At 44.9% G+C, this 27172-nt stretch overlaps 2 protein-coding genes across 3 annotated transcripts in view; both read right to left on the bottom strand.

Moving 5' to 3' along the window:
• LOC141047079 (oocyte zinc finger protein XlCOF8.4-like) overlaps positions 1-26400 on the bottom strand; it is a 37093-nt gene extending 10693 nt beyond the window's left edge. Inside the window, exons 1-6 of one of the 2 annotated variants that reach the window (XM_073542024.1) lie at positions 26310-26400; positions 4655-4804; positions 4346-4525; positions 4140-4263; positions 3959-4056; positions 3674-3764 (exon numbers count right to left, since the gene is read on the bottom strand). In XM_073542024.1, coding sequence (XP_073398125.1) covers positions 3674-3764; positions 3959-4056; positions 4140-4263; positions 4346-4525; positions 4655-4804; positions 26310-26336 — 670 coding nt within the window. In that variant the 5' untranslated portion in view covers positions 26337-26400. The other variant, XM_073542023.1, reaches the window with a different exon arrangement.
• LOC141047167 (uncharacterized) overlaps positions 1-27172 on the bottom strand; it is a 549720-nt gene that overhangs the window by 417076 nt on the left and 105472 nt on the right. The window lies entirely within an intron of this gene.

A 27172-nucleotide genomic window follows, 5' to 3' on the forward strand; every position in this document is an offset into this window, starting at 1 on the left:
ATAAGATTCTTAAGAGGTCTAGTTTCCCAAATGGTGTCACTTGTGGGGGGTTTACACTGTTTAGGCACATTAGGGGCTCTCCAAACATGACAGCCTTCAATCTGAATTCCAGCCAATTTTGCGTTGAAAAAGTCAAACTGCGTTCCTTCCCTTTCAAGCTCTGCCATGCGTCCAAACAGTGGTTTACTCCCACATATGTGGCATCAGCATACTCAGCACAAATTGTACAACAACTCTTGGTGTCCAATTTCTCCTGTTACCCTTGGTAAAATAAAATATTGGGGGTGAAAAATCATTTTTGCGAAAAAAATATGATTTTTTTTATTTTCTCATCTCTACCTTATAAACTTCTATGAAGCACTTGGGGGTTCAAAGTGCTCACCACACATATAGATAAGTTCCTTTGGCGGTCTAGTTTCCAAAATGGTGTAACTTGTGGGGGGGTTTCCACTGTTTAGGCACTTCAGGGGCTCTCCAAATGCAACATGGCATTCGATCTCAATTCCAGCCAATTTTGCGTTGAAAACATCAAACTGCGCTACTTCCCTTCTGAGCTCTGCCATGCACCCAAACAGTGGGTATCTGCACATATGGGGTATCAAATTTTGGGGTCCGATTTCTCCTGTTACCCTTGGTAAAATGAAAAAAAAAATCGTATCTAAAGTAAATTTTTTGTGAAAAAATGTTAAATGGTTATTTTTGTAAACATTCCAAACATTCCTGTGAAGCACCTGAAGGGTTAATAAACATCTTAAATGTGGTATTTAGCACCTTGATGGGTGCAGTTTTTAGAATGGTGTCACTTTTGGGTAATTTCTATCATATAGACCCCTGTTATGAATGGGTCACCGAGGAGGATAGCAGGCCCAGGCTAAGCCTCAGAAAACCAGAGAGGTTGGTAACTAAGCAGATTGCAGACCCCTGTTCCTGTCCACACAACTAGTAGTAGCCGTGCAGCGTACCTACAATGATCCTAGATGCCTCGGCACAGCCGGAGAGCTAACTAAGCCTAAAGCAAAAAAGGGGAAATCTAAACTGCCCCAGAGCAGACCCCAAAGGAATAGATAGCCCCCAAACATATATTGTTGGTGAGACAAGATTAAAAAACACATGCAGGCAGGAAAATATACTGAGAAAACGATGGGGCCCACACTGACTAGACTGGACAGGAAAGGAAAGACACTGTCTGCAATCATGCAGAAAACCCTGCAAAAAGTCCAACACGTCTGATGCACAAAAAACACTGAAATCGCACGACATCGCCCCCACTATATCTTCTTTCTTCTTCTTTATTTTTTTTATATAGCGCTAAAATATTCCGCAGTGCTTTACAGTTTGCACATATTTTCATCACTGTCCCTGATGGGGCTCACAAGCTAAATTCCCTATCAGTATGTTTTTGGAGTGTGGGAGGAAACCGGAGCACCCGGAGGAAACCCACTCAAACACGGGGAGAACATACAAACTCCTTGCAGATGTTGTCCTTGGTGGGATTCGAACCCAGGACAGCTAACCACTGAGCCACCGTGCTGCCCTATCAGCACTCTGGTATATTCTGAAAGCAAACCAGAAAAAAGAAACAATATAACAGGAGACAAAACAAACTGGCACAAGCAGTAACATATGGGCGGTGATTCAGCACAGCCCCAGCCGGAGCTAGCTGACCCGCACAAAGCAGAGATAGACAAAACCAGATCAAATGCAAATAGAATAGCAAATGAACCACTTAGCTGAACCATGCAGGGAAAGAGCAGGAGACATCAGACCTCAGAAGGCACAGAAAGAAAATCATCAGCAGGGATAGAGGGAGTCAGCTGTCTTAAATCCCAATCAGAAACCCCAGATCTCCAATCATCTTCCTCATTATCAGGTGACAAGCCTCTGTCAATCAGATCAGCTCCACTACCTCCAGTAACCACCAGAGGGAGCCCAGAAAGAGAACTCACAACCCCTCTGTCAATCTGACCAGCTCCACTACATTCAGTAATCACCAGAGGGAAGCCAGAGAGAGAATTCACAACAGACCCTTCAAAGTGACTTCAAATGTGATGTGGTCCCTAAAAAAATGATGTTGTAAAAATGATAAACTGCTGTATAACTTTTAACCCTGATAACTTCCTAACAAAAAACATTTTTGTTCCAAAATTGTGCTGATGTAAAGTAAACATGTGGGTAATGTTACTCATTAAGTATTTTGTGTGCCATATCTCTGTGATTTAAGGGCATGAAAATTCAAAGTTGGGAAATTGCAAAATTTTCCAAATTTTTGCAAATTTCCTTTTGTTAACAAATAAAACGCAAGTTATATCAAAGAAATTTTACCCCATCATGAAGTACAATACGTCACGAAAAAAGAAACATTCTCAGAATCACCGAGATCCATGGAAGCGTTCCAGATTTATTGCCTCATAAAGGGATAGAGATCAGATGTGTAAAAATTGGCCCGGTCATTAACGTGCAAACCACCCTCGGGGTAAAGGGTTTAAGCAACAACCACAAGACGGATTTCATCACCAGGTATCAATATAATCAGTATAACGGCGCCGACCTGACACTGTGTGTAGGTTACTGTGCACAATCCTGCTGACAGTTCAGTTTATATTTAGATCTTGGACATTTGGAAGAGGCGATGGAGAGCTTTTTTTAAGACTATCAGGGAGTTACAGACTTACATAAGTGAGGCAGGACAATCCCACCACAATCAATGTATCATACAGAATGAACAGGTAAAAAAAAGACATAGAATAAAAAAATATGTTACATCTCCAACAACAACGTAAATAGGAGGGGAGAACTCCAACACTAAACCAGAGTTGCACTCATTTATGCTGGACAATTGGAGCTACTATGAGTCCTGACCAGAAGATTAGAGAAAATAATATTACTCCCCATTTCAGGACCGAAAACAATGTAATATATGACGTGGAGTGAATCCATGAAGTCAGGGCTCGAGCCATGCCAACACATCTCCTGCAGGGGTGAATAAATGTATATCACAGCCATCAGCCTCGCACAGCTTAGAGATATATCATGGCTCAGGTGTAATGGTTTTATGTAATTTATCACAAACCTGCTTGAAATTAGTTTTAATACAAACTGAGAGATCAAAATAAAGGGAAACTCTGTTGATATTTTGTGCAGAAATTCACACTTGGCCTCACTGCACATTTAATGTTGTTGATTATAAAAGCAAAGTTTGGCCAGAAAGACTGGACCTGGTCTTGTAGGGACCATATGAGACATTCAGCAGCACAGAACGGAGAGAAGGTAGATTCATCCAATAAGATATCAGGGATCTAGGAAGCCAACAGCATCATTACCCTCCGCTTTCTCTTACAGGCTCATCATAATACTTTTTTTGATTTTCTAACTTTTCTGCACATTCTACATACGATTTCATTCGGCTTTATAGTTAACATATTTGGACAGGTGAGGGTCAGCATCTTTTATTCCCAGGGGATAGGTGGATCCTCCAGGTCGTAAGTTCTATAGGAAAGAGCTTTCAATGCTCAAAGTCAATTGAACAGTTTTAGGTGGAGGAGAATGTTGTGGTCAGGAGGGAAAATGGTGATCACACAATTGTGATATGACTGGACTACACGACCGATAAAGCAGCCACAGTGGTGACTGAGAAGAATCTGTGACTTGTCTATATTTAATGGTTACTGCTCACCTGGGTAGTCATATATAGGAATCTCCTGTTTACACCACTCATCACCCCTCACATATGTCTCTGTAGTATTAATATGGGTCAGATCTTCACCCTGAAACAAATATTGTAAAAGTCACAGGTGGAGAAGTCACATCTATGATCAGCTCTAATCCTGCCATCTCCACCGTTCTCATTACACAAGTATAAAACATATAACACTGGTGGATAAAACAAGACTGAGCACAAGACCCTCACAGCCGTCTACACATCATAGTGAAGATCTCATGACACCTTCTCTCCATCTACCTGATGATCCTGAGGAACACTGGGATCTTCTTGTTTACAGTCCTGTGGAAGAACAGGACGGGGACATCTCTCTGGTGTTGTCCTCTTACTGGATAGAACTGGAGGAAACACAGACAGGGACTGAATTCATTCTTTACATACAGATAATTAAAGGCCGTGTGTATTTAGTCCTTTCTATTACCTGGTGATGTGAGGGGCTGGGGAACCTCTATCATGACGTCCGTGTACAGATCTTTGTGTCCTTCTAAATACTCCCACTCCTCCATGGAGAAATAGACGGCAACATCCTGACACCTTATAGGAACCTGACACATACAATGATACCGTCATCCCCCGATCCCTTCATAGCGTTACTGTATAATGTCCCAGCATTCCCAGCGGTGTCACCTGTCCAGTCAGCAGCTCAATCATCTTGTAGATGAGGTCTAGGATCTTCTGGTGATTGATGTCCTCATGCATCAGGGGGTGAGGTGGAGGTCCCGTGATTGGGCTCAGGGGTCTTCCCCATCCCTCAGACACAGGGTCCTGACAGCGCTCACTAGAGGTCTTCTTCACTACTGTGTAATCCTGGTTATGGAGACACACATTAATAAATCTCACTACAGACATTTCCAGAGTCCTCACCTCTCCAGTTCTGTCCATCTGCTATTCCCATAGATGAGAATGATGTAATGTGACGTCATCGGAATCTCTCACCTCTCCAGTAAGCCGGAAGAGGATCTCTAGGGTGAGGTGTAATATCCTCTCCGCCATCTTGTCTCTGTCCATATCCATCTTTGATGGGTAAATCAGGAAAATTCTCTTATATAGAAGATCATCACTGAGAGGATCCGATATTGTAGAGACCTGAATGAGAAGATGAGCCGATGTAACAGTATAACATTCCTGTGTAATAATACAATTACTGGAGATAATAAGGGAAACATATGAGGAGATTTATTATTTTACAGTATTTAGTTTCCTTCTTTACATCTACTAATAAAACCTATATATTTAGGCCACAGACAACAAGCAGTTTCTCCCTCGGAGTCGGCAGCTGAATACGTTTCTCATAGACTCATCTTCCATAACGCTAATTCTCGTCTCATTTACCGACACTGGAATCGGCATTAGCAATACTGCAGGAGATATTCATTACACGGGACAGGAGAAATAACTACTTCATGATGAGGACGACATCTTCATCTTCTACTACGGCTCTAGAAACATATTTGGCCGGAGTCCGTCACTGACTCCATCCCCACCGGCCGTCTATATGAAGGTTTCCCGTCTTCCCCGCACTGTAATCTTCTATCACGTTAGATCTGAGGTCTGATTCACACACAGAAGATTGAGGCTTTCAGAAAAGATTTTTTGTTTGCACAAACACCGTGGACAGAAATGATCTGATCCCAAAGTCTCCATGTACAGTGATTTATGGAGTTTATTTCTGGCCTTAGGCTTTCCTGTATTACAAGAAAAACACCAGAAAAAAACATTAAAATGTTTCTAAAGAAAATTGTCTCCCACAGTTCTTCTAAAAAGAAAAATACATGAAAAAAGCAGAAGACACATTTTATTATTTCACACAATAAACAATTGTTTAAAAAAAATTAACCCTTTTGGGCCCCAGAACATAGATGTACACCGCAGGGACGGCACAGGTGCGGCTGCAACAAAAACCCTGACAGTTTAACCACTTGCTGCTGTGAAAAGCAAACATGGCATCTAAGAAGGTGTGACAGAGTTCGGCTGTATGCCCCTCCGCCCCCAAGTACTCGATAGTATGGGGCGGCCTAGTTACTACAATACTTACATGCCTAATAATGATTTCTTGGCCTGCAATGTATGAAGGTCTATTAGGCCGGGCCAGAGGCAGCGTCCAATAAGTTACCTTTTATCGTCCCCATACACATTAGTCTAAAGTTACATGAAAGCACTGATTTTGGGGAGTTTGGGCGACCATATAATGTATTTGGGGGCCTCCCAACAGATGATGTCAGGGCAGAGAAGGATCTGGCATCCTGAATTTCAGAGGATAATCTGTTTGTTCTTCCTGTAGATAATGCTCCGCTAGAGGAGTCTGGAGGTGACTCTCTCATACAGACCACAGGAAAGCTGGAATATTTGTGTGTATGGGGGAGTCGGGAGAGATAGCCGTCTGCCAAATGACCATTCAGCCAACACTTATCTCATGTGTATGGGGCCGTTATTACACTGACAGGCAGTGATGATACACGGCACTACAGTAGTACAGTGCATCACCGGAGCCATCAGAGGCTTGTATGTTGTATGTTCGCACTGATCAGAGGGGTTTAAAAAACTTAAAAAAAGTTTTAATGTGAAAAAAAATCACAGTTTTAGCAACAAGAAATATCCGTCACTATATGGAAAACAAAGTCACTGCACAATGTTAGTTAAGTTACATCAATAACAATTTTATTATATCCTATTATCCTATACACAGTGGAGTAGATAGAAATCACAGGTCTGACAGCAAAAACTGGAATTGGACCTATAATATATATATATATATATATATATATATTCACACACACACACACACACACACACTGCTCAAAAAATAAAGGGAACACTTACCAGAATATAACTCCAAGTATCAAATCAAACTTCTGTGAAATCAAACTGTCCACAGAGGAAGCAACACTGATTGACAATCAATTTCACATGCTGTTGTGCAAATGGAATATACAACAGATGGAAGTTATTGGCAATTATCAAGACACCCTCAAAAAAGGAGTGGTTCTGCAGGTGGGGACCACAGATCACATTTCAGTACCAATGCCTTCTGGCTGATGTTTTGGTCACTTTTGAATGTTGGTTGTGCTTTCACACTGTTGGTAGCATGAGACGGATTCTACAACCCACACAAGTGGCTCAGGTAGTGCAGCTCATCCAGGATGGCACATCAATGCGATCTGTGACAAGAAGGATTGCTGTGTCTGTCAGCGTATTGTGCAGAAGCGCTACCACGAGACAGGCCAGTACATGAGGAGACTTGTAGGGGGCCATAGGAGGGCAACAACCCAGCAGCAGGACCGCTACCTCAGCCTTTGTGCAAGGAGGAACAGGAGGAGCACTACCAAAGCCCTGCAAAATGACCTCCAGTAGGCCACAAATGTGCATGTGTCTGCACAGTTAGAAACTGACTCCATGAGGATAGTCTATATATATAGTAGGGATTCAACTCGCTCAGGAGCCAATCAAGAAGGCACGTTCCTTTAAAAGTTCGTAGGGTTTATTGCTTCTTAACCCATAAAGCAGCACAAAGCATAAGAAGTAGCCTTTAGGTCAGGCGAAAACAAGCATAAATGTCCATTATTTCAGGCTCAGTCCTGGAGCCTCAGCAAAACACAGGAAGCTAATCCCTCCTCACATACAGCCAATATCCATAGGCCTCACCAGGACAGCAGCCTCAGCACGCGGTCTTCAGGAAAGTAGCCCACCTTCCTCCACCTAGGCCTGCTGGACCTTCCACATGGTCCAATCAGATCCATGCGCTCTCTCTCATGTGACCGGACCTCAGGTACCTTATATGGTCCATAACCACACCCACAGGTGATCACATGGCTATGACCTCACTAAATGTCCTATTACACACACAGCCACACACAGGCTTCCCTGCTGTTCTGTAGTTGGGAGTACACTTTGGATGGTTCTTTGGAGAACAGAGCATTTATCTTCTTGGCCTCAGCTTCTCTAGTGTATCTCCTTAGTCTTGCAGCGAGTGCTGAGAGCCTTTGCTTAGCAGTCTCTAGGGTTTCAGCTGGGGTCATGTCTTTGCACTTGTCCAGCTTGATCTTATTCTAGATCTTAACACCTTTCTGTATTTCTGTTAGTTGGCTGACTTCCCTTTGTGTCACCTTGATTTTTGTCTCCAGCCTTCTTTTCCAAGGGGGGCACATACTTCTGTTGTTCTTGCTGGTTGTATAGCCAAGCATTTCCATGATTACTGAGGCAGTAGCATAGATCAGTTTATTTGTTTGAGTTATAGTGGAGGTAGGTATTGATGCAAGTGCTCTATTGGCATCTTCTAGCATACAATCTGGTGGTTTTCCTTTGCTGAGCCTTGGCAGTCATTCTCTGGTGTTGATGGTATTTAGTTTATCTACGATCTTCTGTTTCAGATCAGCTGCAGTGCTCTCTAGTTGCAGGATTGGATCAGGATCTTCAGGGGGTTGCACATGTTGTTCTTCCAGGTCTTCATGAAAGGTGGTTCTGCAGTGCATTTAATCCATCGCAAGTTGTGATAATAGCTTTCTCTTTATGATATTGAAACGTTGGGTGACTAGTTGTTTCTCAGTCAGTGGACCTGCAGGTCTTATATCCATCCAGAGTATCATCATACGCTTCATATATCCGCTCTCATTTGCTCTGCTGTTATAGTAGCATTTCATCAGATCCAGGTTCTCTCGACTTGTCCATGAATGGTTTGTTCCAGTAGCCCATTTATCATCAGATTGTCCTGGTTCCTCGACATCTGATGCAGACCTTGTTAATCCGGGCGACGTCCAAGCTGGTATAACTCTCTTTGTTCGTGACACTCTCATATTTAAGGAGGTAGGCACTATAGTAGTCTTGCCAAAGGACCACTACTGATATATTTTGTATGAACCCTACAGACTCCCACGTTGGCGGTTATGCACTTTTAACAGCTAAAACAGCCACCTAAGGTAGTATTATAGTGTCAGGAGCCTTAGAATATAATTGAGGAGCTCCTCAGAAAGGCATCAGGACCAACACAAGCAGCTCTAAGCACCAGCTCCTAGTAGATGCAGCAGTCACTCAAGATCCAGACAGACCAATCTCAGCACAGCCTGGATTAACTAGAGGAAAGCCTATGACTCATTGCCATACACATGGATCTGTGAATGCTTGGCTCTCTACAATGTCAACAGGAAATTAAGAACCTTCCTCAGAAATTCAATGGGGCTATGGAGAACAACAATGGAAGTCAACTCAAGACAACTAGCACAAGTGACCATCAAATGCGGCATATACCAAGGTGATGCACTGTCCCCATTGCTGTTCTGCATAGGCTTCAACCCCCTCAGTCAGATAATTACAGAGTCTGGCTATGTATACAAGTTCAAGGGTGGAAGCATCATCAGCCACCTCCTCTATATGGACGATATCAAGCTGTATGCGAAAAATGAATGAGACATCGATTCACTGATCCACCTAACAAGGATCTACAGTAAAGATACTAGGATGTCCTTCGGACTGGAGAAGTGCGGCCGGTTGGTAATAAAGAGAGGCACGGTAGTCAAGGCCGATGGAGTGGAATTACCAGCAGGGCATACAGCAGATGTACAGACATGCTACAAGTACCTCGGCATCCCACAGGGATACGGTAATCATGATGAGGAGGCAAGGAAAGCAGCAACATCCAAATAACATCAAAGGGTAAGACAGGTCTTGAAGAGCCAGCTCAATGGGAAGAATAAAATCAGTGCCATTGATACATAAGCCCTGCCAGTTATCAGATACCCTGCTGGCATAGTGTGCTGGCCAAAAGAAAAGATGGAAGCTGCAGCTGTGAAGACACGAAAGCTCCTCACAATGCATGGAGGTCTCCACCCTAATTCTAGCACCCAAAGATTGTATACCAACAGAAAGGAGGGTGGTCGAGGCTCGATAAGCATCCAAGCCACCATTATGGATGAAACAAGGAGTATACAGGAATACATCAACAGAATGGCGCCAGAAGATGAGATGCTAAGAGAAAACCTAAGGCAGCAACAACAACATATCTGGAAGGAAGAACAGGAACATGAAGCTCCAAGGCAAGACAAGCCGCTGCATGGGATGTAGCACCAACAGATAATGGAAGTGGCTGACATGGAGAAATCCTACCAATGGTTGAAGAAAGCTGGACTCCGAGACAGCACAAAGGCACTAATCATAGCAGGACAAAAGCAAGCACTAAGTACAAGATCCATAGAAGCAGGAATCTACCACACAAGACAAGGCCCAAGGTGCAGACTATGCAAAGAAACCTCAGAAACAGTCCAACACATAGTGTCAGGATGCAAAATGCAAGCAGGAACAGTGTATACTGAACGCCACAATCAAGTAGCGGGAAATGTATACAGGAACATCTGTGCAGCATATGGGCTTAGCACCCCTAAGTCCTGGTGGCAGACCCCAGAAAAAGTGGAAAATGAAAGGGCTAAAATCCTATGGGACTTCAAGTTCCACTTCCACATAAGCAGGTGTTGGCTAACAAATCAGACATTGTCAAAGTAGACAAGGATCAGAAGACAGCAATGATAATAGATGTGGCAGTGCCAAGTGACAGCAACATTAGGAAGAAGGAATATGAGAAGCTGGAGAAATACCAGGGCCTCAAAGAAGAACTGAAGATGTGGAAGGTGAATGCAACAGTGATTCCAGTGGTGATAGAAGCACTTGGAGTAGTGACCCCTAAGTTGGAAGAATGGCTACAACAGATTCCAGGAGCAACATCTGAGCTCTCTGTCCAGAAAAGAGCAATACTGGGAACAACTAAGATCCTGCACAGAACCCTCAAACACCCAGGCCTCTGGTAGAGGACCCAAGAATGAGAAAGGACAACAAAGACCACCCCCATTGAGGGGTGAGAAGGAAGTTTTTTATATATACCCACTTGCTACTGTTGTACTTGGCAGGCCCAACTCAGATGGTATGGAGATGAATGAGGGAGACCAAAAGCTCAAAAATAAACTTTCCTTTACTTAACAAGAACTTGATGAGAAGTATACACATCAGATAGGAAGCACTACACTTTATGAATGCTTCTTCTGCATTGTGCAAAGTCAGGAACTTTCTGGCTACATGTGGAGGTACATAACTTTTGCAATAAGCCAAATAGTCCAGCAAACCTGAGCTAAGAACCTCACCTTACTCTTTGTTTCTGCTATTCTCTCTGCTTGTGCGACGCCCACCGGGGCTGTGGGGCAATCGTTCTGGGCCGGTCGGTTCTCCGGGAGATGTCATGGCAGCAGTGACGCAGCCTGTGGCCCTGGGCGTGCAATAAAAATACTGAGGGAAAGTTTATAGTGGATTTAATGTGACGCCACCAATGGTGTTTGGCAATGGATGGCCGACGCTGCTTAAGGAGACTGCTGGGGCCGATGGTGATGCAGCTGGGATGGTTTTACTCTCCAAAGATGGAGTGGGGCCCCAGGGCTACTGGTAAAGTTCTTACAAGGCATCGTTGACCTTGGAGTGCAGGACTGAGGGTGTGGGGAATGACTGAACACACAAGGGTTGTAGTTTTCTTTACCTTTACTTGATGATTTGAAATGCAGACTGGGGCACTGATGACAGTTGGTATGGAGATCCGGGCAGCCTGGAAGCAATATAGGTTCCCCTGAGCCAGATGAGTTTTGAGGCCTTCCTATTGCTCTGTCTTCTGAGGTCCTGGCTGCCTAAAGCTATGCTTGGACCTCTGTTCCTCCCTGTCCTTAAGTCCTTGCCCTCATGGCAGGCAGCTTGAGCCTACTATAGGTGTCTCTTCTTCGTGACGGCTCCAGGCTCTAGGGTGCTGCTGTGCCGACGGGTGGTTGATGGGACCAGGAGAGCTGCAGTCCCCTGCCCTCCTATTTAGCTGCTGGGGCTTTTGTACTCACACAGCCACGGACTCCGGCGTCTGGTTTCTAGGGCTCAACTCTGGGGTGAGCTAGGTCACAGCTCCACTCCCAAGGTTCTCTTTCACTTCCCTCCTTCTTCTTTCACTCTTTTTCACAGACTGACTAACCCTGCCTCCAGGTCAGAACTTATAGGGAAGCTCTCCTGAAACCTGGTATTAGAGCTCCCCCTTCTAGTCTGAAGTCAGGAACAGTGTTGGATGCTGGTGTTACCTGGTAAAGGGGACCCTCCTTGCTTCCAGGCATGACATCACCCCCTGTGAGGGAGGCAATGCCACTGTGGCAACCAGACTCCTGGGGTGCCACGCCTGCAATCCAGATTTTCAGAACATACTATCTGATGTCTCTCTCCTGGCACACAACACCATATCAATTCAGGACTGCAACCAGCTAGACCAAAGGTCTGTATTTCCCACTTATTTATCCCTATCTGACTCATCTCAAGGAATTTTTTCTCCTGTGTGCCCACGTAGCTCAAAATGGGGTCTCCCACACAGTATGAAGGCTCCCACAGACCCCACACAGTATGACAGCCCCCACAACACCTGACAGTATTATGGCCACCACAACCTGCTACAGAAAATAAGGACCCCCAGTCAGTATGGAGGCATTTACAGTCCACCACAACCCACTCATTCAGTATGAGAGTCTCAACAGCTCTTCTTTTAATATTAAGCCCCCACAATTCCTTACATTTAAAAAAATAGACACACTACTTACCCAACCCTGATCCCGAGGTGAACTGCTCCAGTCTCTGCATTGTGAGTAATGAGGGTACATACCTCAGGTATTATGTAGTAACATCATTGTGTCTGCATTGCACGGAGTCTCAGACTCACAGGCGAACGCTGATTGGTGGATCAGGAGCTTTTGACTCCCTGATTCACTATTCTGTTCAATGGTATCATCGTCATGGGAATATGGATATCTCTGAAATTGTTATGATGGAAAGGAGGGTGACCAATACCAAACTCCACAAGCCCTCTCAATTCATGGGCATCATAGTGACGAGTGGGCTACCTTTATGGATGGTATGGTAAATATCTCATAGATCCTGGGTTCATCAGTATCTGCACCAAGAATGAGGCTAAGTGAGTATTTCTTAATTAGCTGTGAGGTTGTCGGTGGGGTGGGTGGAACCATATTGTGCATGTAGGGGGCAGTACTGTGGGAACATTAGAAAGTGAGGGGAAGGCAGTACTGTTGGAACATTATGCTATGTGTGAGGGGGATGCCAGTCCTGTGGAAACATTATCCTGTGTGAATGGGAACCTGCTATTGTGGGAACATTATACTACAGTTGTGGCCAAAAGTATTGACACCCCTGCAATTCTGTCAGATAATACTCAGTTTCTTCCTGAAAATGATTGCAAACACAAATTCTTTGGTATTATAATCTTCATTTAATTTGTCTTAATTGAAAAAACACAAAAGAGAATGAAGCAAAAAGCAAAACATTGATCATTTCACACAAAACTCCAAAAATGGGCCAGATAAAAGTATTGGCACCCTCAGCCTAATACTTGGTTGCACAACCTTTAGCCAAAATAACTGCGACCAACCGCTTCCGGTAACCATCAATGAGTTTCTTACAATGCTCTGCTGGATTTTTAGACCATTCTTCTTTGGCAAACTGCTCCAGGTCCCTGATATTTGAAGGGTGCCTTCTCCAAACTGCCATTTTTAGATCTCTCCACAGGTTTTGTATGGGATTCAGGTTTGGACTCATTGCTGGCCACCTTAGAAGTCTCCTGTGCTTTCTCTCAAACCATTTTCTAGTGCTTTTTGAAGTGTGTTTTAGGTCATTGTCCTGCTGGAAGACCCATGACCTCTGAGGGAGACCCAGCTTTCTCACACTGGGCCCTATATTATGCTTCAAAATTTGTTGGTAGTCTTCAGACTTCATAATGCCATGCATACGGTCAAGCAGTCCAGTGCCAGAGGCAGCAAAGCAACCCCAAAACATCAGGGAACCTCTGCCATGTTTGACTGTAGGGACCGTGTTCTTTTCTTTGAATGCCTCTTTTTTTCTCCTGTAAACTCTATGTTGATGCCTTTTCCCAAAAAGCTCTACTTTTGTCTCATCTGACCAGAGAACATTCTTCCAAAATGTTTTAGGCTTTTTCAAGTAAGTTTTGGCAAACTCCAGCCTAGCTTTTTATGTCTCGGGGTAAGAAGTGGGGTCTTCCTGGGTCTCCTACCATACAGTCCCTTTTCATTGAGACGCCGATGGATAGTACGGGTTGACACTGTTGTACCCTCGGACTGCAGGGCAGCTTGAACTTGTTTGGATGTTAGTCGAGGTTCTTTATCCAACATCCGCACAATCTTGCGTTGAAATCTCTTGTCAATTTTTCTTTTCCGTCCGCATCTAGGGATGTTAGCCACAGCGCCATGGGCTTGAAACTTCTTGATGACACTGCGCACGGTAGACACAGGAACATTCTGGTCTTTGGAGATGGACTTGTAGCCTTGAGATTGCTCATGCTTCCTCACAATTTGGTTTCTCAAGTCCTCAGACAGTTCTTTGGTCTTCTTTCTTTTCTCCATGCTCAATGTGGTACACACAAGGACACAGGACAGAGGCTGAGTTAACTTTAATCCATGTCAACTGGCTGCAAGTGTGATTTAGTTATTGCCAACACCTGTTAGGTGCCACAGGTAAGTTACAGGTGCTGTTAATTACACAAATTAGAGAAGCATCACATGATTTTTCGAACAGTGCCAATACTTTTGTCCACCCTCTTTTTTATGTTTGGTGTGGAATTATATCCAATTTGGCTTTAGGACAATTCTATTTGTGTTTATTCATTTAAGACAAATTAAATGAAGATAATAATACCAAAGAATTTGTGTTTGCAATCATTTTCAGGAAGAAACTGAGTATTATCTGACAGAATTGCAGGGGTGTCAATACTTTTGGCCGCAACTGTATGTACGGGGATCTGACTAAAGGGATAAATGGGCACCATCCACAATATATACTCAGGTGGGATCACCTAGTGCATATAAATAAATTAACACAGTAACAAATTAAGAGAAAAGTATATGCACACAAATAGGGATCACCATACACAAATATAGTCAAAAATCAAATTTTATTATAGTGAACACAACAAGCAAACACTTAGTTTAAAAACAATTAAAATGTCTGAACTCACAGACACACATAGACAAACAAAAACAATGGGTCATGTTAATAGACAGTTAAATACTGTGGGCCCCAGAATTAACCATTTAATCAAATAACAAATATCTACTGAATTTCAATATCTGGGATCTAACACCACAGGTTAACAATCCCAATCTTATTCATGGTCATAATATCATGGTGTTAATACAAATATACCAGAATATCTACATATCAAGTCCTATAGGGAAACACTGTGATTGCATAAGGGGTATATACACAGGCAAAATAAATGCCATGTGTATGCATCAAATTCTCAACATGTTACCACTAAATCAAATACAAGAAAATAGGGACAACGTAACCCCTTTCCATAACATGATATCACCTGGTTTCTGAGGACAAGCAGACCAATGGTTAAATTGTATGGGACCCCCAGACCCACGCGTATCGACACTATGAAGTGTCTTTCTCAAGGTCAGTGTAAAGGGGTTATGTTGTTCCTATTTTCTTGTATTTGATTTAGTGGTAACATGTTGAGAATTTGATGCATACACATGGCATTTATTTTGCCTGTGTATCCCTTATGCAATCACAGTGTTTCCCTATAGGACTTAAATATATAAAGTGCTCTCAGTGAGAGAAACAAAATAGGAATCTTGTGGGTATGATACCTTTAAGGCTAAGTGCACACGTACTGGAACTCTCGCGGAAATTACCGCGAGAATTCCGGAATTCCAGTCCGCGGGAAAATCGCATTTTAAATTCCCGCGATTTTCCCGTGGAAAAACTAGCATTTTGCAAGCGTAATTAGCTTGCAAAATGCTAGCGTTTTCCAAGCGATCTGTAGCATCGCTTGGAGAACTGATTGACAGGTTGGTCACACTCGTCAAACATAGTGTGAACTCAGCCTTAATGGCTAACAAATAATAGTGAATGTTGTTACAAAGCAAGCTGTCGGGACTGCTTATGTCCCTATAGGATTTGATATGTAGATATTCTGGTATATTTGTATTAACACCATGATATTATGACAATGAATAAGATTGGGATTGTTAACCTGTGGTGTTAGATCCCAGATATTGAAATTCAGTAGATATTTGTTATTTGATTACATGGTTAATTCTGGGGCCCACAGTATTTAACTGTCTATTAACATGACCCATTGTTTTTGTTTGTCTATGTGTGTCTGTGAGTTCAGACATTTTAATTGTTTTTAAACTAAGTGTTTGCTTGTTGTGTTCACTATAATAAAATTTGATTTTTGACTATATTAGTGTATGGTGATCCCTATTTGTGTGCATATACTGTTCTCTTAATTTGTATGTACGGGGATGGCGGTATTGTGAGAACATTATTGTCACGATCCATTTTTGGATCTGTGGCAGAGTCTGGACTCTCTTATATGAACCTTTTTCCTTCTGGCCTCGGGGATTAATATGGAGGTTTGCCCCCGGTGGCTGCTGGTGTTACTACAACTGTAGTTGGTCGGCTGCTGGGTTTTTTCCCCCGGTGACCACTGGTGTTACTACATGTTTAATTAGTCAGCAGGTGGTGACCCCCCTCCTTCCTATAAAAGGTCGTCAGCTGCTGCTGCTCCCTGTTGGTAATACTGGTCAACCTTTGAGAAGAGAGGAGCTATTTGGAGCAGTGCTGTAGCAGCTTATCTGGAGCCTTGGTGTTTCTGCTGGAAGCTGTGTTCGGGTGCTGTACTCTGCTGCCTCAGGAGCATTGGAAGCAGAGAAAGCTAAATTGTTTGTTTTTCCCTGTCTGCTGTTTTCCCTGGTGTTCCACTAGTACAGCGGTGAGGACCAGTGTCCGCACTTGCCAGTTCCCTAGTAAGGGATAGGTGCAAGGCAAGTGAGGGACTGAGGTATCCTGGTCGGCGACTGGTTGAAAGAACCTGTATAGGGAACATGAGGAGAGTTCAGGGCTCTTCCATAGGGAGTGCAGGAGGTGTTCACTTCCCCATTCCCTATTATAGGGCCCACCGTTGTAATTGTTTCCCCGGTGTCCCCTTGTCTGTCTTGTGGTTTTGTGACTGACCGATCGTCGGGTCGCGTCATGCAGAGCCAGACATACCATGACAATACCGTGACAATTATACTGTGTGTGGTGGGATGATGGTACTATGGAAACATTATACTGTGGTACTGTGAGTTTATCCTGTGTGGTGGGATGGTGGTACTGTGAGATTATACTGTGTGTGGAGGGAACTTTGGTACTGTGAGATTATACTATGTGTGGGGTGATATATATATATATAGTGATACTGTGGAAATTGTGTGAGAGATGTCAGTACTGTAGAAACTTGGTGTAAAAAGGAGTGTCATAAGAAGAACAAATCCTCAGGGCTGTGCAGCATTTGTACAACAAGACTGCCATCTGCCATCCAGATGGGACCCTACGGAATCAATGGGAAGAGGGAGTGTTTCAGGAAGAAAGAGTCTAGATAGTTCCCCAGGTCAGGTTACCTTGATGATGCAGTTTACTGTTATTATAAAGGCCATAGCTCCCAAAGCTAGATCAGATTTGGCACCAAGCAAAAACGGGTGCCAGGGACAAATCTGAGGTACCAGGCCATGTTAAAGTGCCCGAGGCAGCTGTTGTGGCGGCAGAACCCAGGTGGCACCACACGAGTCCCAGAGTCAAGGCCCGAGAACCAGACCTGCACTGGTCAAGACCTGGAGTACAGACTATGCCTGTCAAGGCCTGAGAGCCTGACCTGTGCCGGTTAAGACCCAGAGTCCAGAAACCACTGGAGCCATAGGTGGAGGAGGACATGACTTGGGGATGGGTGGACTTTTACTCCTGCAGCTTTTTTGTATAGTGGTATAGATTTTAAGCAAGAGTGATGTTGCTTTCAGAGTAAGAAGCACAGTATGTCTGTGCCTGGGGGGTTACTGTGAGGAGGGTGGGGCTTATATAGAATTTGTCTCTCTCCCTCTTTCTTACACAGGATGAACAGGAGGAAGTATGTCTGCAGTGTCAGGGAGTATAATACTGGGGTTATCACCTCACATTTACAGATGATAGGAACACATTCACCTCAGACATCATGTACCAGTGTAGTATCAGCTCCTACATTATGTATGGGATCACTATTACCTCAGCAATTCATGGAGCTGCCATGTCCCTCATGTGCATGCTACATTTTCCTCACAGACTGTGAGCTTCCGTGTGACCTCCCTGCAGACATGTTTCAGATACTACTCTGCATTCACCTCAGACATGGTGTAGTGTGTACTAGGGTAGTATCAGCTCCTACATCATATCTGGGATCAAGATTACCTCAGAAATGCATGTAGCTGCCATGTTCCCTCACTTATTGCAGAGGCAGCTTTTTACCTCCCTGCAGACATTTCTGATATACCACATTACTGCTGTATTATACAGAGTCTTCATGAGTTCTGGGTATATGTATGATAGGACAGAGCAGGGACGCATACAGTGTCTGCCATTACTATGGTGGAGGTGGACAGTCACATGTATTAGAGACACTGGTGAGAGGAGCAGTCGGGGGATGGTATATGTATGATAGGACAGAGCAGGGACGCATACAGTGTCTGCCATTACTATGGTGGAGGTGGACAGTCACATGTATTAGAGACACTGGTGAGAGGAGCAGTCGGGGGATGGTATATGTATGATAGGACAGAGCAGGGACACAGTGTCTGCCATTACTATGGTGGAGGTGGGCAGTCACATGCATTAGAGACACTGGTGAGAGGAGCAGTCGGGGGATGGTTTATGTATGATAGGACAGAGCAGGGACACAGTGTCTGCCATTACTGTGGTGGAGCTGGACAGTCACATGTATTAGAGACACTGGTGAGAGGAGCAGTCGGGGGATGGTTTATGTATGATAGGACAGAGCAGGGACACAGTGTCTGCCATTACTATGGTGGAGCTGGGCAGTCACATGTATTAGAGACACTGGTGAGAGGAGCAGTCGGGGATGGTTTATGTATGATAGGACAGAGCAGGGACACAGTGTCTGCCATTACTATGGTGGAGCTGGGCAGTCACATGTATTAGAGACATTGGTGAGAGGAGCAGTCGGGGGATGGTATATGTATGATAGGACAGAGCAGGGACACAGTGTCTGCCATTACTGTGGTGGAGGTGGACTGTCACATGTATTAGAGACACTGGTGAGAGGAGCAGTCGGGGGATGGTTTATGTATGATAGGACAGAGCAGGGACACAGTGTCTGCCATTACTATGGTGGAGGTGGACTGTCACATGTATTAGAGACACTGGTGAGAGGAGCAGTCGGGGATGGTTTATGTATGATAGGACAGAGCAGGGACACAGTGTCTGCCATTACTATGGTGGAGCTGGGCAGTCACATGTATTAGAGACACTGGTGAGAGGAGCAGTCGGGGGATGGTATATGTATGATAGGACAGAGCAGGGACACAGTGTCTGCCATTACTATGGTGGAGCTGGGCAGTCACATGTATTAGAGACACTGGTGAGAGGAGCAGTCGAGGGATGGTATATGTATGATAGGACAGAGCAGGGACACAGTGTCTGCCATTACTATGGTGGAGCTGGGCAGTCACATGTATTAGAGACACTGGTGAGAGGAGCAGTCGGGGGATGGTATATGTATGATAGGACAGAGCAGGGACACAGTGTCTGCCATTACTATGGTGGAGCTGGGCAGTCACATGTATTAGAGACACTGGGGAGAGGAGCAGTCGGGGGATGGTATATGTATGATAGGACAGAGCAGGGACACAGTGTCTGCCATTACTATGGTGGAGGTGGACAGTCACATGTATTAGAGACACTGGTGAGAGGAGCAGTCGGGGGATGGTATATGTATGATAGGATAGAGCAGGGACACAGTGTCTGCCATTACTATGGTGGAGCTGGGCAGTCACATGTATTAGAGACACTGGTGAGAGGAGCAGTCGAGGGATGGTATATGTATGATAGGACAGAGCAGGGACACAGTGTCTGCCATTACTATGGTGGAGCTGGGCAGTCACATGTATTAGAGACACTGGTGAGAGGAGCAGTCGGGGGATGGTATATGTATGATAGGACAGAGCAGGGACACAGTGTCTGCCATTACTATGGTGGAGCTGGGCAGTCACATGTATTAGAGACACTGGTGAGAGGAGCAGTCGGGGGATGGTTTATGTATGATAGGACAGAGCAGGGACACAGTGTCTGCCATTACTATGGTGGAGCTGGGCAGTCACATGTATTAGAGACACTGGTGAGAGGAGCAGTCGGGGGATGGTTTATGTATGATAGGACAGAGCAGGGACACAGTGTCTGCCATTACTATGGTGGAGGTGGACAGTCACATGTATTAGAGACACTGGTGAGAGCAGTCGGGGGATGGTATATGTATGATAGGACAGAGCAGGGACACAGTGTCTGCCATTACTATGGTGGAGGTGGACAGTCACATGTATTAGAGACACTGGTGAGAGGAGCAGTCGGGGGATGGTTTATGTATGATAGGACAGAGCAGGGACACAGTGTCTGCCATTACTATGGTGGAGGTGGACAGTCACATGTATTAGAGACACTGGTGAGAGGAGCAGTCGGGGGATGGTTTATGTATGATAGGACAGAGCAGGGACACAGTGTCTGCCATTACTATGGTGGAGCTGGACAGTCACATGTATTAGAGACACTGGTGAGAGGAGCAGTCGGGGGATGGTATATGTATGATAGGACAGAGCAGGGACACAGTGTCTGCCATTACTATGGTGGAGGTGGACAGTCACATGTATTAGAGACACTGGTGAGAGGAGCAGTCGGGGGATGGTTTATGTATGATAGGACAGAGCAGGGACACAGTGTCTGCCATTACTATGGTGGAGCTGGGCAGTCATATGTATTAGAGACACTGGTGAGAGGAGCAGTCGGGGGATGGTTTATGTATGATGATGAGAGGCTGCACTTCATGTCAGTGCACTGTATACTGACCCTGCTGTGTGCTGATTATCCCCCCTTCCCAGTGATGGAGTCTGATGATCTGTATGTGACCTCATCTCTGTTACATACTGTGAGGCTGGGTGTGCAGATCCCGTGTAACCAGGTTACTCACTATATGTGGTATATGTGTAAAGGCTCTATTCCTGTGCTGTATACTTAACCTGTACCACAGGTCTGCATACATGATATCACTCCTCACTCTGCTATATACGGATCATGCTGGGTATAGACATCCTGTGTCTCCAGGTCATTTTCCTGGCTGTACATATAATCTGGACATGAATTCCAGCTTAGTGCTTTATTTCTGTAGCTATTGCTGCCTTTAGTCCTCTTATGTTACATGTTGTCCTGCCGGATATATCCATCCTCTTTCTGTATATTGTCTCCCTCATATGTTGCATGATCAGAGTATACCCACCAAGAGCTTATTTTATATTACCTAAGATGGTGGATAGCACAGGCCTGAATGTTTTATCATGTGTAAAATAAATAATCGTGGAGTAACTCGGCACATTTGAGTGGGCAGTAATAACTCAGCGCATGGCGGGCAGTGAGTGGGCATTAATAACTCAGCACATGGCGGGCGGTGAGTGGGCACTAATAACTCAGCACATGGAGGGCAGTGAGTGGGAACTAATAACTCAGCACATGGCGGGCAGTGAGTGGGCACTAATAACTCAGCACATGGCGGGCAGTGAGTGGGCACTAATAACTCAGCACATGGCGGGCAGTGAGTGGGCACTAATAACTCAGCACATGGCGGGCAGTGAGTGGGCACTCCTAGTGTGAGGCTGCACATTGCTCTGGAGGACACAGCATGGGCCCAGTTTTCAGCCCTGTCTCTTGTCTGTTGTATGTAGTAGAGTGACTGGGATACAGAACTTGCAGTTTTCTGCTCACACACCTATGGCTGCAGGCAGCTTATATTAGACCTACATATTTCTTACCATTTATGCGCAGCTGGTGATTAGAGTCTGTAACTGCTGTAGAGGAGCAGGCGGCTTCTCATTTATTGTTACAGTATATAACACAGCATTGCCCATCTCTGTCAATTTCTGGACCTTACGATGGGATATTTTCCATTATTAACCTGTTGTATACCTTAGTTGTAAACCTGCATGGTTTTCACCCTCACTTATCCCACATCTTGTGCAGTTGGAGGGGTCCTTGAAGTTTGTTAAATATGGTCTGGGGGATGCATTGGGATATGGTTTCCTCCTTTCGGAACTTAATATGGTTCTGGATCTGGTGAAAGGTGGAGGGGAGTTTCGGCAAGGGTTTGTCGGATCCCCAGGAAATTCAAGTGAACATTGGAACCCTTGTGGTTATGGTGCTCCCGAGCTAGTGGGGTAACGGCTGGGAGTAATTGTTGGTACATTTTATGTTGACTTAATGTTTGGTAATCACCAGATTTTGGGAGCGTCAATGACTCCTATCAGCATGTTAATGTTATTTATGCTTTGATGTTTTATTGTATGTTTGTTTTAATAAAGGTGTGAATAATAATTAAAAAAAAAAAAGGGATCGGCGTATACCCACCAAGTGCTTATGGGCTTATTTTATGTTACTTAAGATGGCGGATAGCACAGGTCTGAGTGGATTACCTGGAGCCTGGTGGTTGGGGGGGTCCTTGAAGTTGGTTAGGAATTGGTCTGGGGGATCCATTGGGATATGGATTCCTCTTTTTGGAAGTTAATATGGTTCTGGACCTGGTGAAAGGTGGAGGGGAGTTTTGGCAAGGGTTTGTCGGATCCCAAGGAAATTCAAGTGAACATTGGAACCCTTGTGGCTATGGTGCTCCCGATCTAGTGGGGTAACGGCTGGGAGTAATTGTTGGTACATTTTATGTTTGGTAATCACCAGATTTGGGAGCTTCAAGGACTCCCCCCAGCGTGCTACTGTTATTTATGCTTTGATGTTTATTTTATGTTTATTTTAATAAGAACATGAATTAAAAATTAAAAAAAAAACACAGTTATCTGTTTTCCTTTTAGTGGATCCTTGAAGTTATTTATAAATTGGTCAGTAGGGATAACCATATTAAGTATGGACCTCTGATTTGGGGGGTGTTCATCACAGTATGACCCCCCCTGGGTTTGGAAGGGTAACCACTTCAGGTATGGCACCCTGGTTTTGAGGGGTAATCATCTCAGGTATGGCCCCCTGGTGTGGAGGGTAACCATCTCGTGTATGGCCCCCTGGTGTGGAGTTGGTAACCATCTCGGGTATGGCCCCCTGGTATGGAGGGGTGACCATCATGGTATGGCCCCCTGGTCTCAGAAGCATTTATATTTTATAGGACCCTGTTAGGGTAAAGTCCCTGGAGTCATGGCAATCATATTTTGCATGCCTACAGAATAAATTGGCTCTTCTGAGCCAGGAACAGCGGCTGGAGGGGAGAAGAAAACAAAGTATGCTTTATTAGGCATGGTTGATGGGGGTCGAGTCCATTTAAGGTGTCAAATGGCCTCTCTGGTGGCAGTTTAGGAGTCAGGTGGAAGTTGCAGACAAGTTAAGGTGGACTCATTTTAACTAATAGAGGATGTAAAACCTCATGGTGGTGAACAGACTCGGCTCTGGTGGCCAGCCTCAAGGACGTTGTAATGGTAACGTCAATCAGGGGAGGGCACAGTGGTTAAGCACAGGAGTGAGGATAATAGGGTCATTAGTGCCCTGAAAGTTTACTGGCTCTGCTTGAATGGCCCCCAGTGCATGCCGCCCCTTTATGGCTGTCTGTCCTGGTTCTGTATGTCAGACAGTTGGGATATCACAGTACTTGTGAATCCCAATGTACTAGCACTTCACCTGACTCCTACTGTGATTGTTTTAATCCTGTGATTTAAATAAAGCTGTGGCCATTTTGACAACCAAAATAATGTGTTGTGTATTTATTCTAGTGCCTAGGTTTACTGTAGTTATGGTGGTTTTAAGATGAGTGGGGGTCCGTCCCATATCCATAAGTCAAGACTATGCCAGGCAAGAGCAGAGTCCCAGCTCTTATTACTTCTAATAAAAGTGACGGATGTGCCAGTGATCTGTGAGGAGATTCCGCTCAGTAGTATACGCCTGAAGTAAAGATCAGGAGGCACGTGTGAGCCGGGCCATTGCTTCCAGCACTGACGTCAGTACAGGTGTTGGTCCAGGGTAGTACAACAGACAAGGTGAAAGCTGAAGTGAAGGCGGCCCAGCGAGCCATGATAGACTAAGTTAGGAGGACTTATGGCCTAACGGGAAAAGGTGGAGACCCCACTATGACCTGTGTTCACAGAATAGACAGTATTGTCGACCATATGTGTCAGTAAAATCACCCTTGTCAGTAGCTAAAGTAGCATATAGTTAAAGGCTGTTATTACAGTGAGAGTGAGCAGGAGAATTCATTGTATATCTGATATTGTAGATTTCACCTCGTAATCACCCTGTTTTGCATTATTCACTGTTGCCATAATGGTCACAATTCCCATTATCAGGGAAATAAATAATTATATTGGTTACTTACGGTTTGTCTGTATGTTGTATCCGGTCATCTGCTTACAGGGGCATAATGGGGGCTTTACACTGTATGGGGGCATCATATATACTGCATAAGGGGCATAATGGGGGCTTTACACTGTGTGGGGGCATCATATATACTGCATAAGGGGCATAATGGGGGCTTTACACTGTGCGGGGGCATCATATATACTGCATAAGGGGCCTTACACTGTGTGGGGGCATCATACATACTGCATAAGGGGCATAATGGGGGCATTACACTGTGTGGGGGGCATCATATATACTGCATAAGGGGCATAATGGGGGCATTACACTGTGTGGGGGCATCATATATACTGCATAAGGGACATAATGGGGGCATTACACTGTGTGGGGACATCATATATACTGCATAAGGTGCATAATGGGGGCATTATACTGTGTGGGGGCATCATATATACTGCATAAGGGGCATAATGGGGGCATTACACTGTGTGGGGGCATCATATATACTGCATAAGGGGCATAATGGGGGCATTACAATGTGTGGGGGCATCATATATACTGCATAAGGGACATAATGGGGGCATTACACTGTGTGGGGGCATCATATATACTGCATAAGGGGCATAATGGGGGCATTACACTGTGTGGGGGCATCATACATACTGCATAAGGGGCATAATGGGGGCATTACACTGTGTGGGGGGCATCATATATACTGCATAAGGGGCATAATGGGGGCATTACACTGTGTGGGGGCATCATATATACTGCATAAGGGGCATAATGGGGGCTTTACACTGTGCGGGGGCATCATATATACTGCATAAGGGGCATAATGGGGGCATTACACTGTGTGGGGGCATCATACATACTGCATAAGGGGCATAATGGGGGCATTACACTGTGTGGGGGCATCATACATACTGCATAAGGGGCATAATGGGGGCATTACACTGTGTGGGGGGCATCATATATACTGCATAAGGGGCATAATGAGGGCATTACACTGTGTGGGGGCATCATACATACTGCATAAGGGGCATAATGGGGGCATTACACTGTGTGGGGGGCATCATATATACTGCATAAGGGGCATAATGGGGGCATTACACTGTGTGGGGGCATCATATATACTGCATAAGGGACATAATGGGGGCATTACACTGTGTGGGGACATCATATATACTGCATAAGGTGCATAATGGGGGCATTATACTGTGTGAGGGCATCATATATACTGCATAAGGGGCATAATGGGGGCATTACACTGTGTGGGGGCATCATATATACTGCATAAGGGGCATAATGGGGGCATTACACTGTGTGGGGGCATCATATATACTGCATAAGGGACATAATGGGGGCATTACACTGTGTGGGGGCATCATATATACTGCATTAGGGGCATAATGGGGGCATTACACTGTGTGGGGGCATCATGTATACTGCATAAGGGGCATAATGGGGGCATTACACTGTGTGGGGGCATCATATATACTGCATAAGGGGCATAATGGGGGCATTACACTGTGTGGGGGCATCATATATACTGCATAAGGGACATAATGGGGGCATTACACTGTGTGGGGGCATCATATATACTGCATAAGGGGCATAATGGAGGCATTACACTGTGGGGGCATCATCTATACTGAATAAGGGGCATAATGGGGGCATTACACTGTGTGGGGGCCAAGAAAGGGGCCCTGTACTATGAGAACAATCCGTTTCCTCACTTCCTGTCTTCCATAGTTGGGTCGTATGTATCTAGTACATAAAGTATAAAGTGGCAACAAAAACCCCAAAAGAGTCTCCTCAGTGCTGAAGGAGTTAATGCCCCCCTTGCTTAGTAACGGGGAATCTCCAGCACCGACCTCCACCCACAGAGCCTCACTCCACATAGAGAATAATGGAGCCTCCGGCACCGACCTCCACCTGCAGAGCCGCACTCCACATAGAGAATAATGGCGCCTCCGGCACCGACCTCCACCCGCAGAGCCGCACTCCACATAGAGAATAATGGAGCCTCCAGCACTGACCTCCACCCGCAGAGCCGCACTCCACATAGAGAATAATGGAGCCTCCAGCACCGACCTCCATCCGCAGAGCCGCACTCCACATAGAGAATAATGGAGCCTCCAGCACTTACCTCCACCCGCAGAGCCGCACTCCACATATATGGCTGCTCTGTGCGCACAGGACCTGTGATGAGGTCACAGGAGGGGAGGAGTCAGGGGTCACATGATATCCGGAGTGCAGACGCTACATGGAGACTTCTCCTCAGTCAGTGACATTCCCGCCATTATTTCCCCTCACTACTGGCACAGAGATAGAACAGAGAGAGAGAGAAAGAAAGAACAGAGAGAGAAAGAGGGTAAAGAAAGAACAGAGAGAGAAAGAAAGAGGGGAAAGAAAGAAACAGAAAAAGACAGAACAGATAGAATGAAAGAAAAAGAGGACAAAAAAAAGAGAGAAAAAAAGAAAGAGGGGAAAGAAAGAACAGAGAGGGAGAGAGAAAGAAAGACCAGAGAGAAAGAAAGAAGAAAGAAATAAAAAGAATAGAGATAGAGAGTGGACAGAAAAAAAGAACAAAGAGAGAAAAAAAAAGAAAGGGGGAAGAAATAACAGAGGGAGAGAGAAATAAAGAGGGGGAAGAAAGAACAGAGAGAGAAAAAAGAAAGAGGGGAAAGAAAGAACTGAGAGAGAACAGTGAGAGAGAGAAAGGAAGAACAGAGAGAAAGAAAGATTAGAGAGAGAAAGAGGGGAAGAAAGAACACAGAGAGAGAAAGAGTGGAAAGAAAGAATGGAGAGAGAGAAAGGAAGAGGGGAAAGAAAGAAACAGAGAGAGAAAGATTCTATAAATATACCATTGTAGTGCCCACCTGAGCCTCCCGGTGCAGGATATATCATGATCCGCTCACATTGCCGGCATCCCCGATTCCAAAGCGATCCGGCTGTCCACGCTGTCGGAGGCGGACACGGTGATGGATCTGAAGCATTCCCTGAAGTGCC

This window comes from Dendrobates tinctorius, unplaced genomic scaffold, assembly GCF_039654945.1.
Source record: "Dendrobates tinctorius isolate UK_male_01 unplaced genomic scaffold, ASM3965494v1 ptg000126l, whole genome shotgun sequence".
In the NCBI taxonomy this organism is placed as follows: domain Eukaryota; kingdom Metazoa; phylum Chordata; class Amphibia; order Anura; family Dendrobatidae; genus Dendrobates; species Dendrobates tinctorius.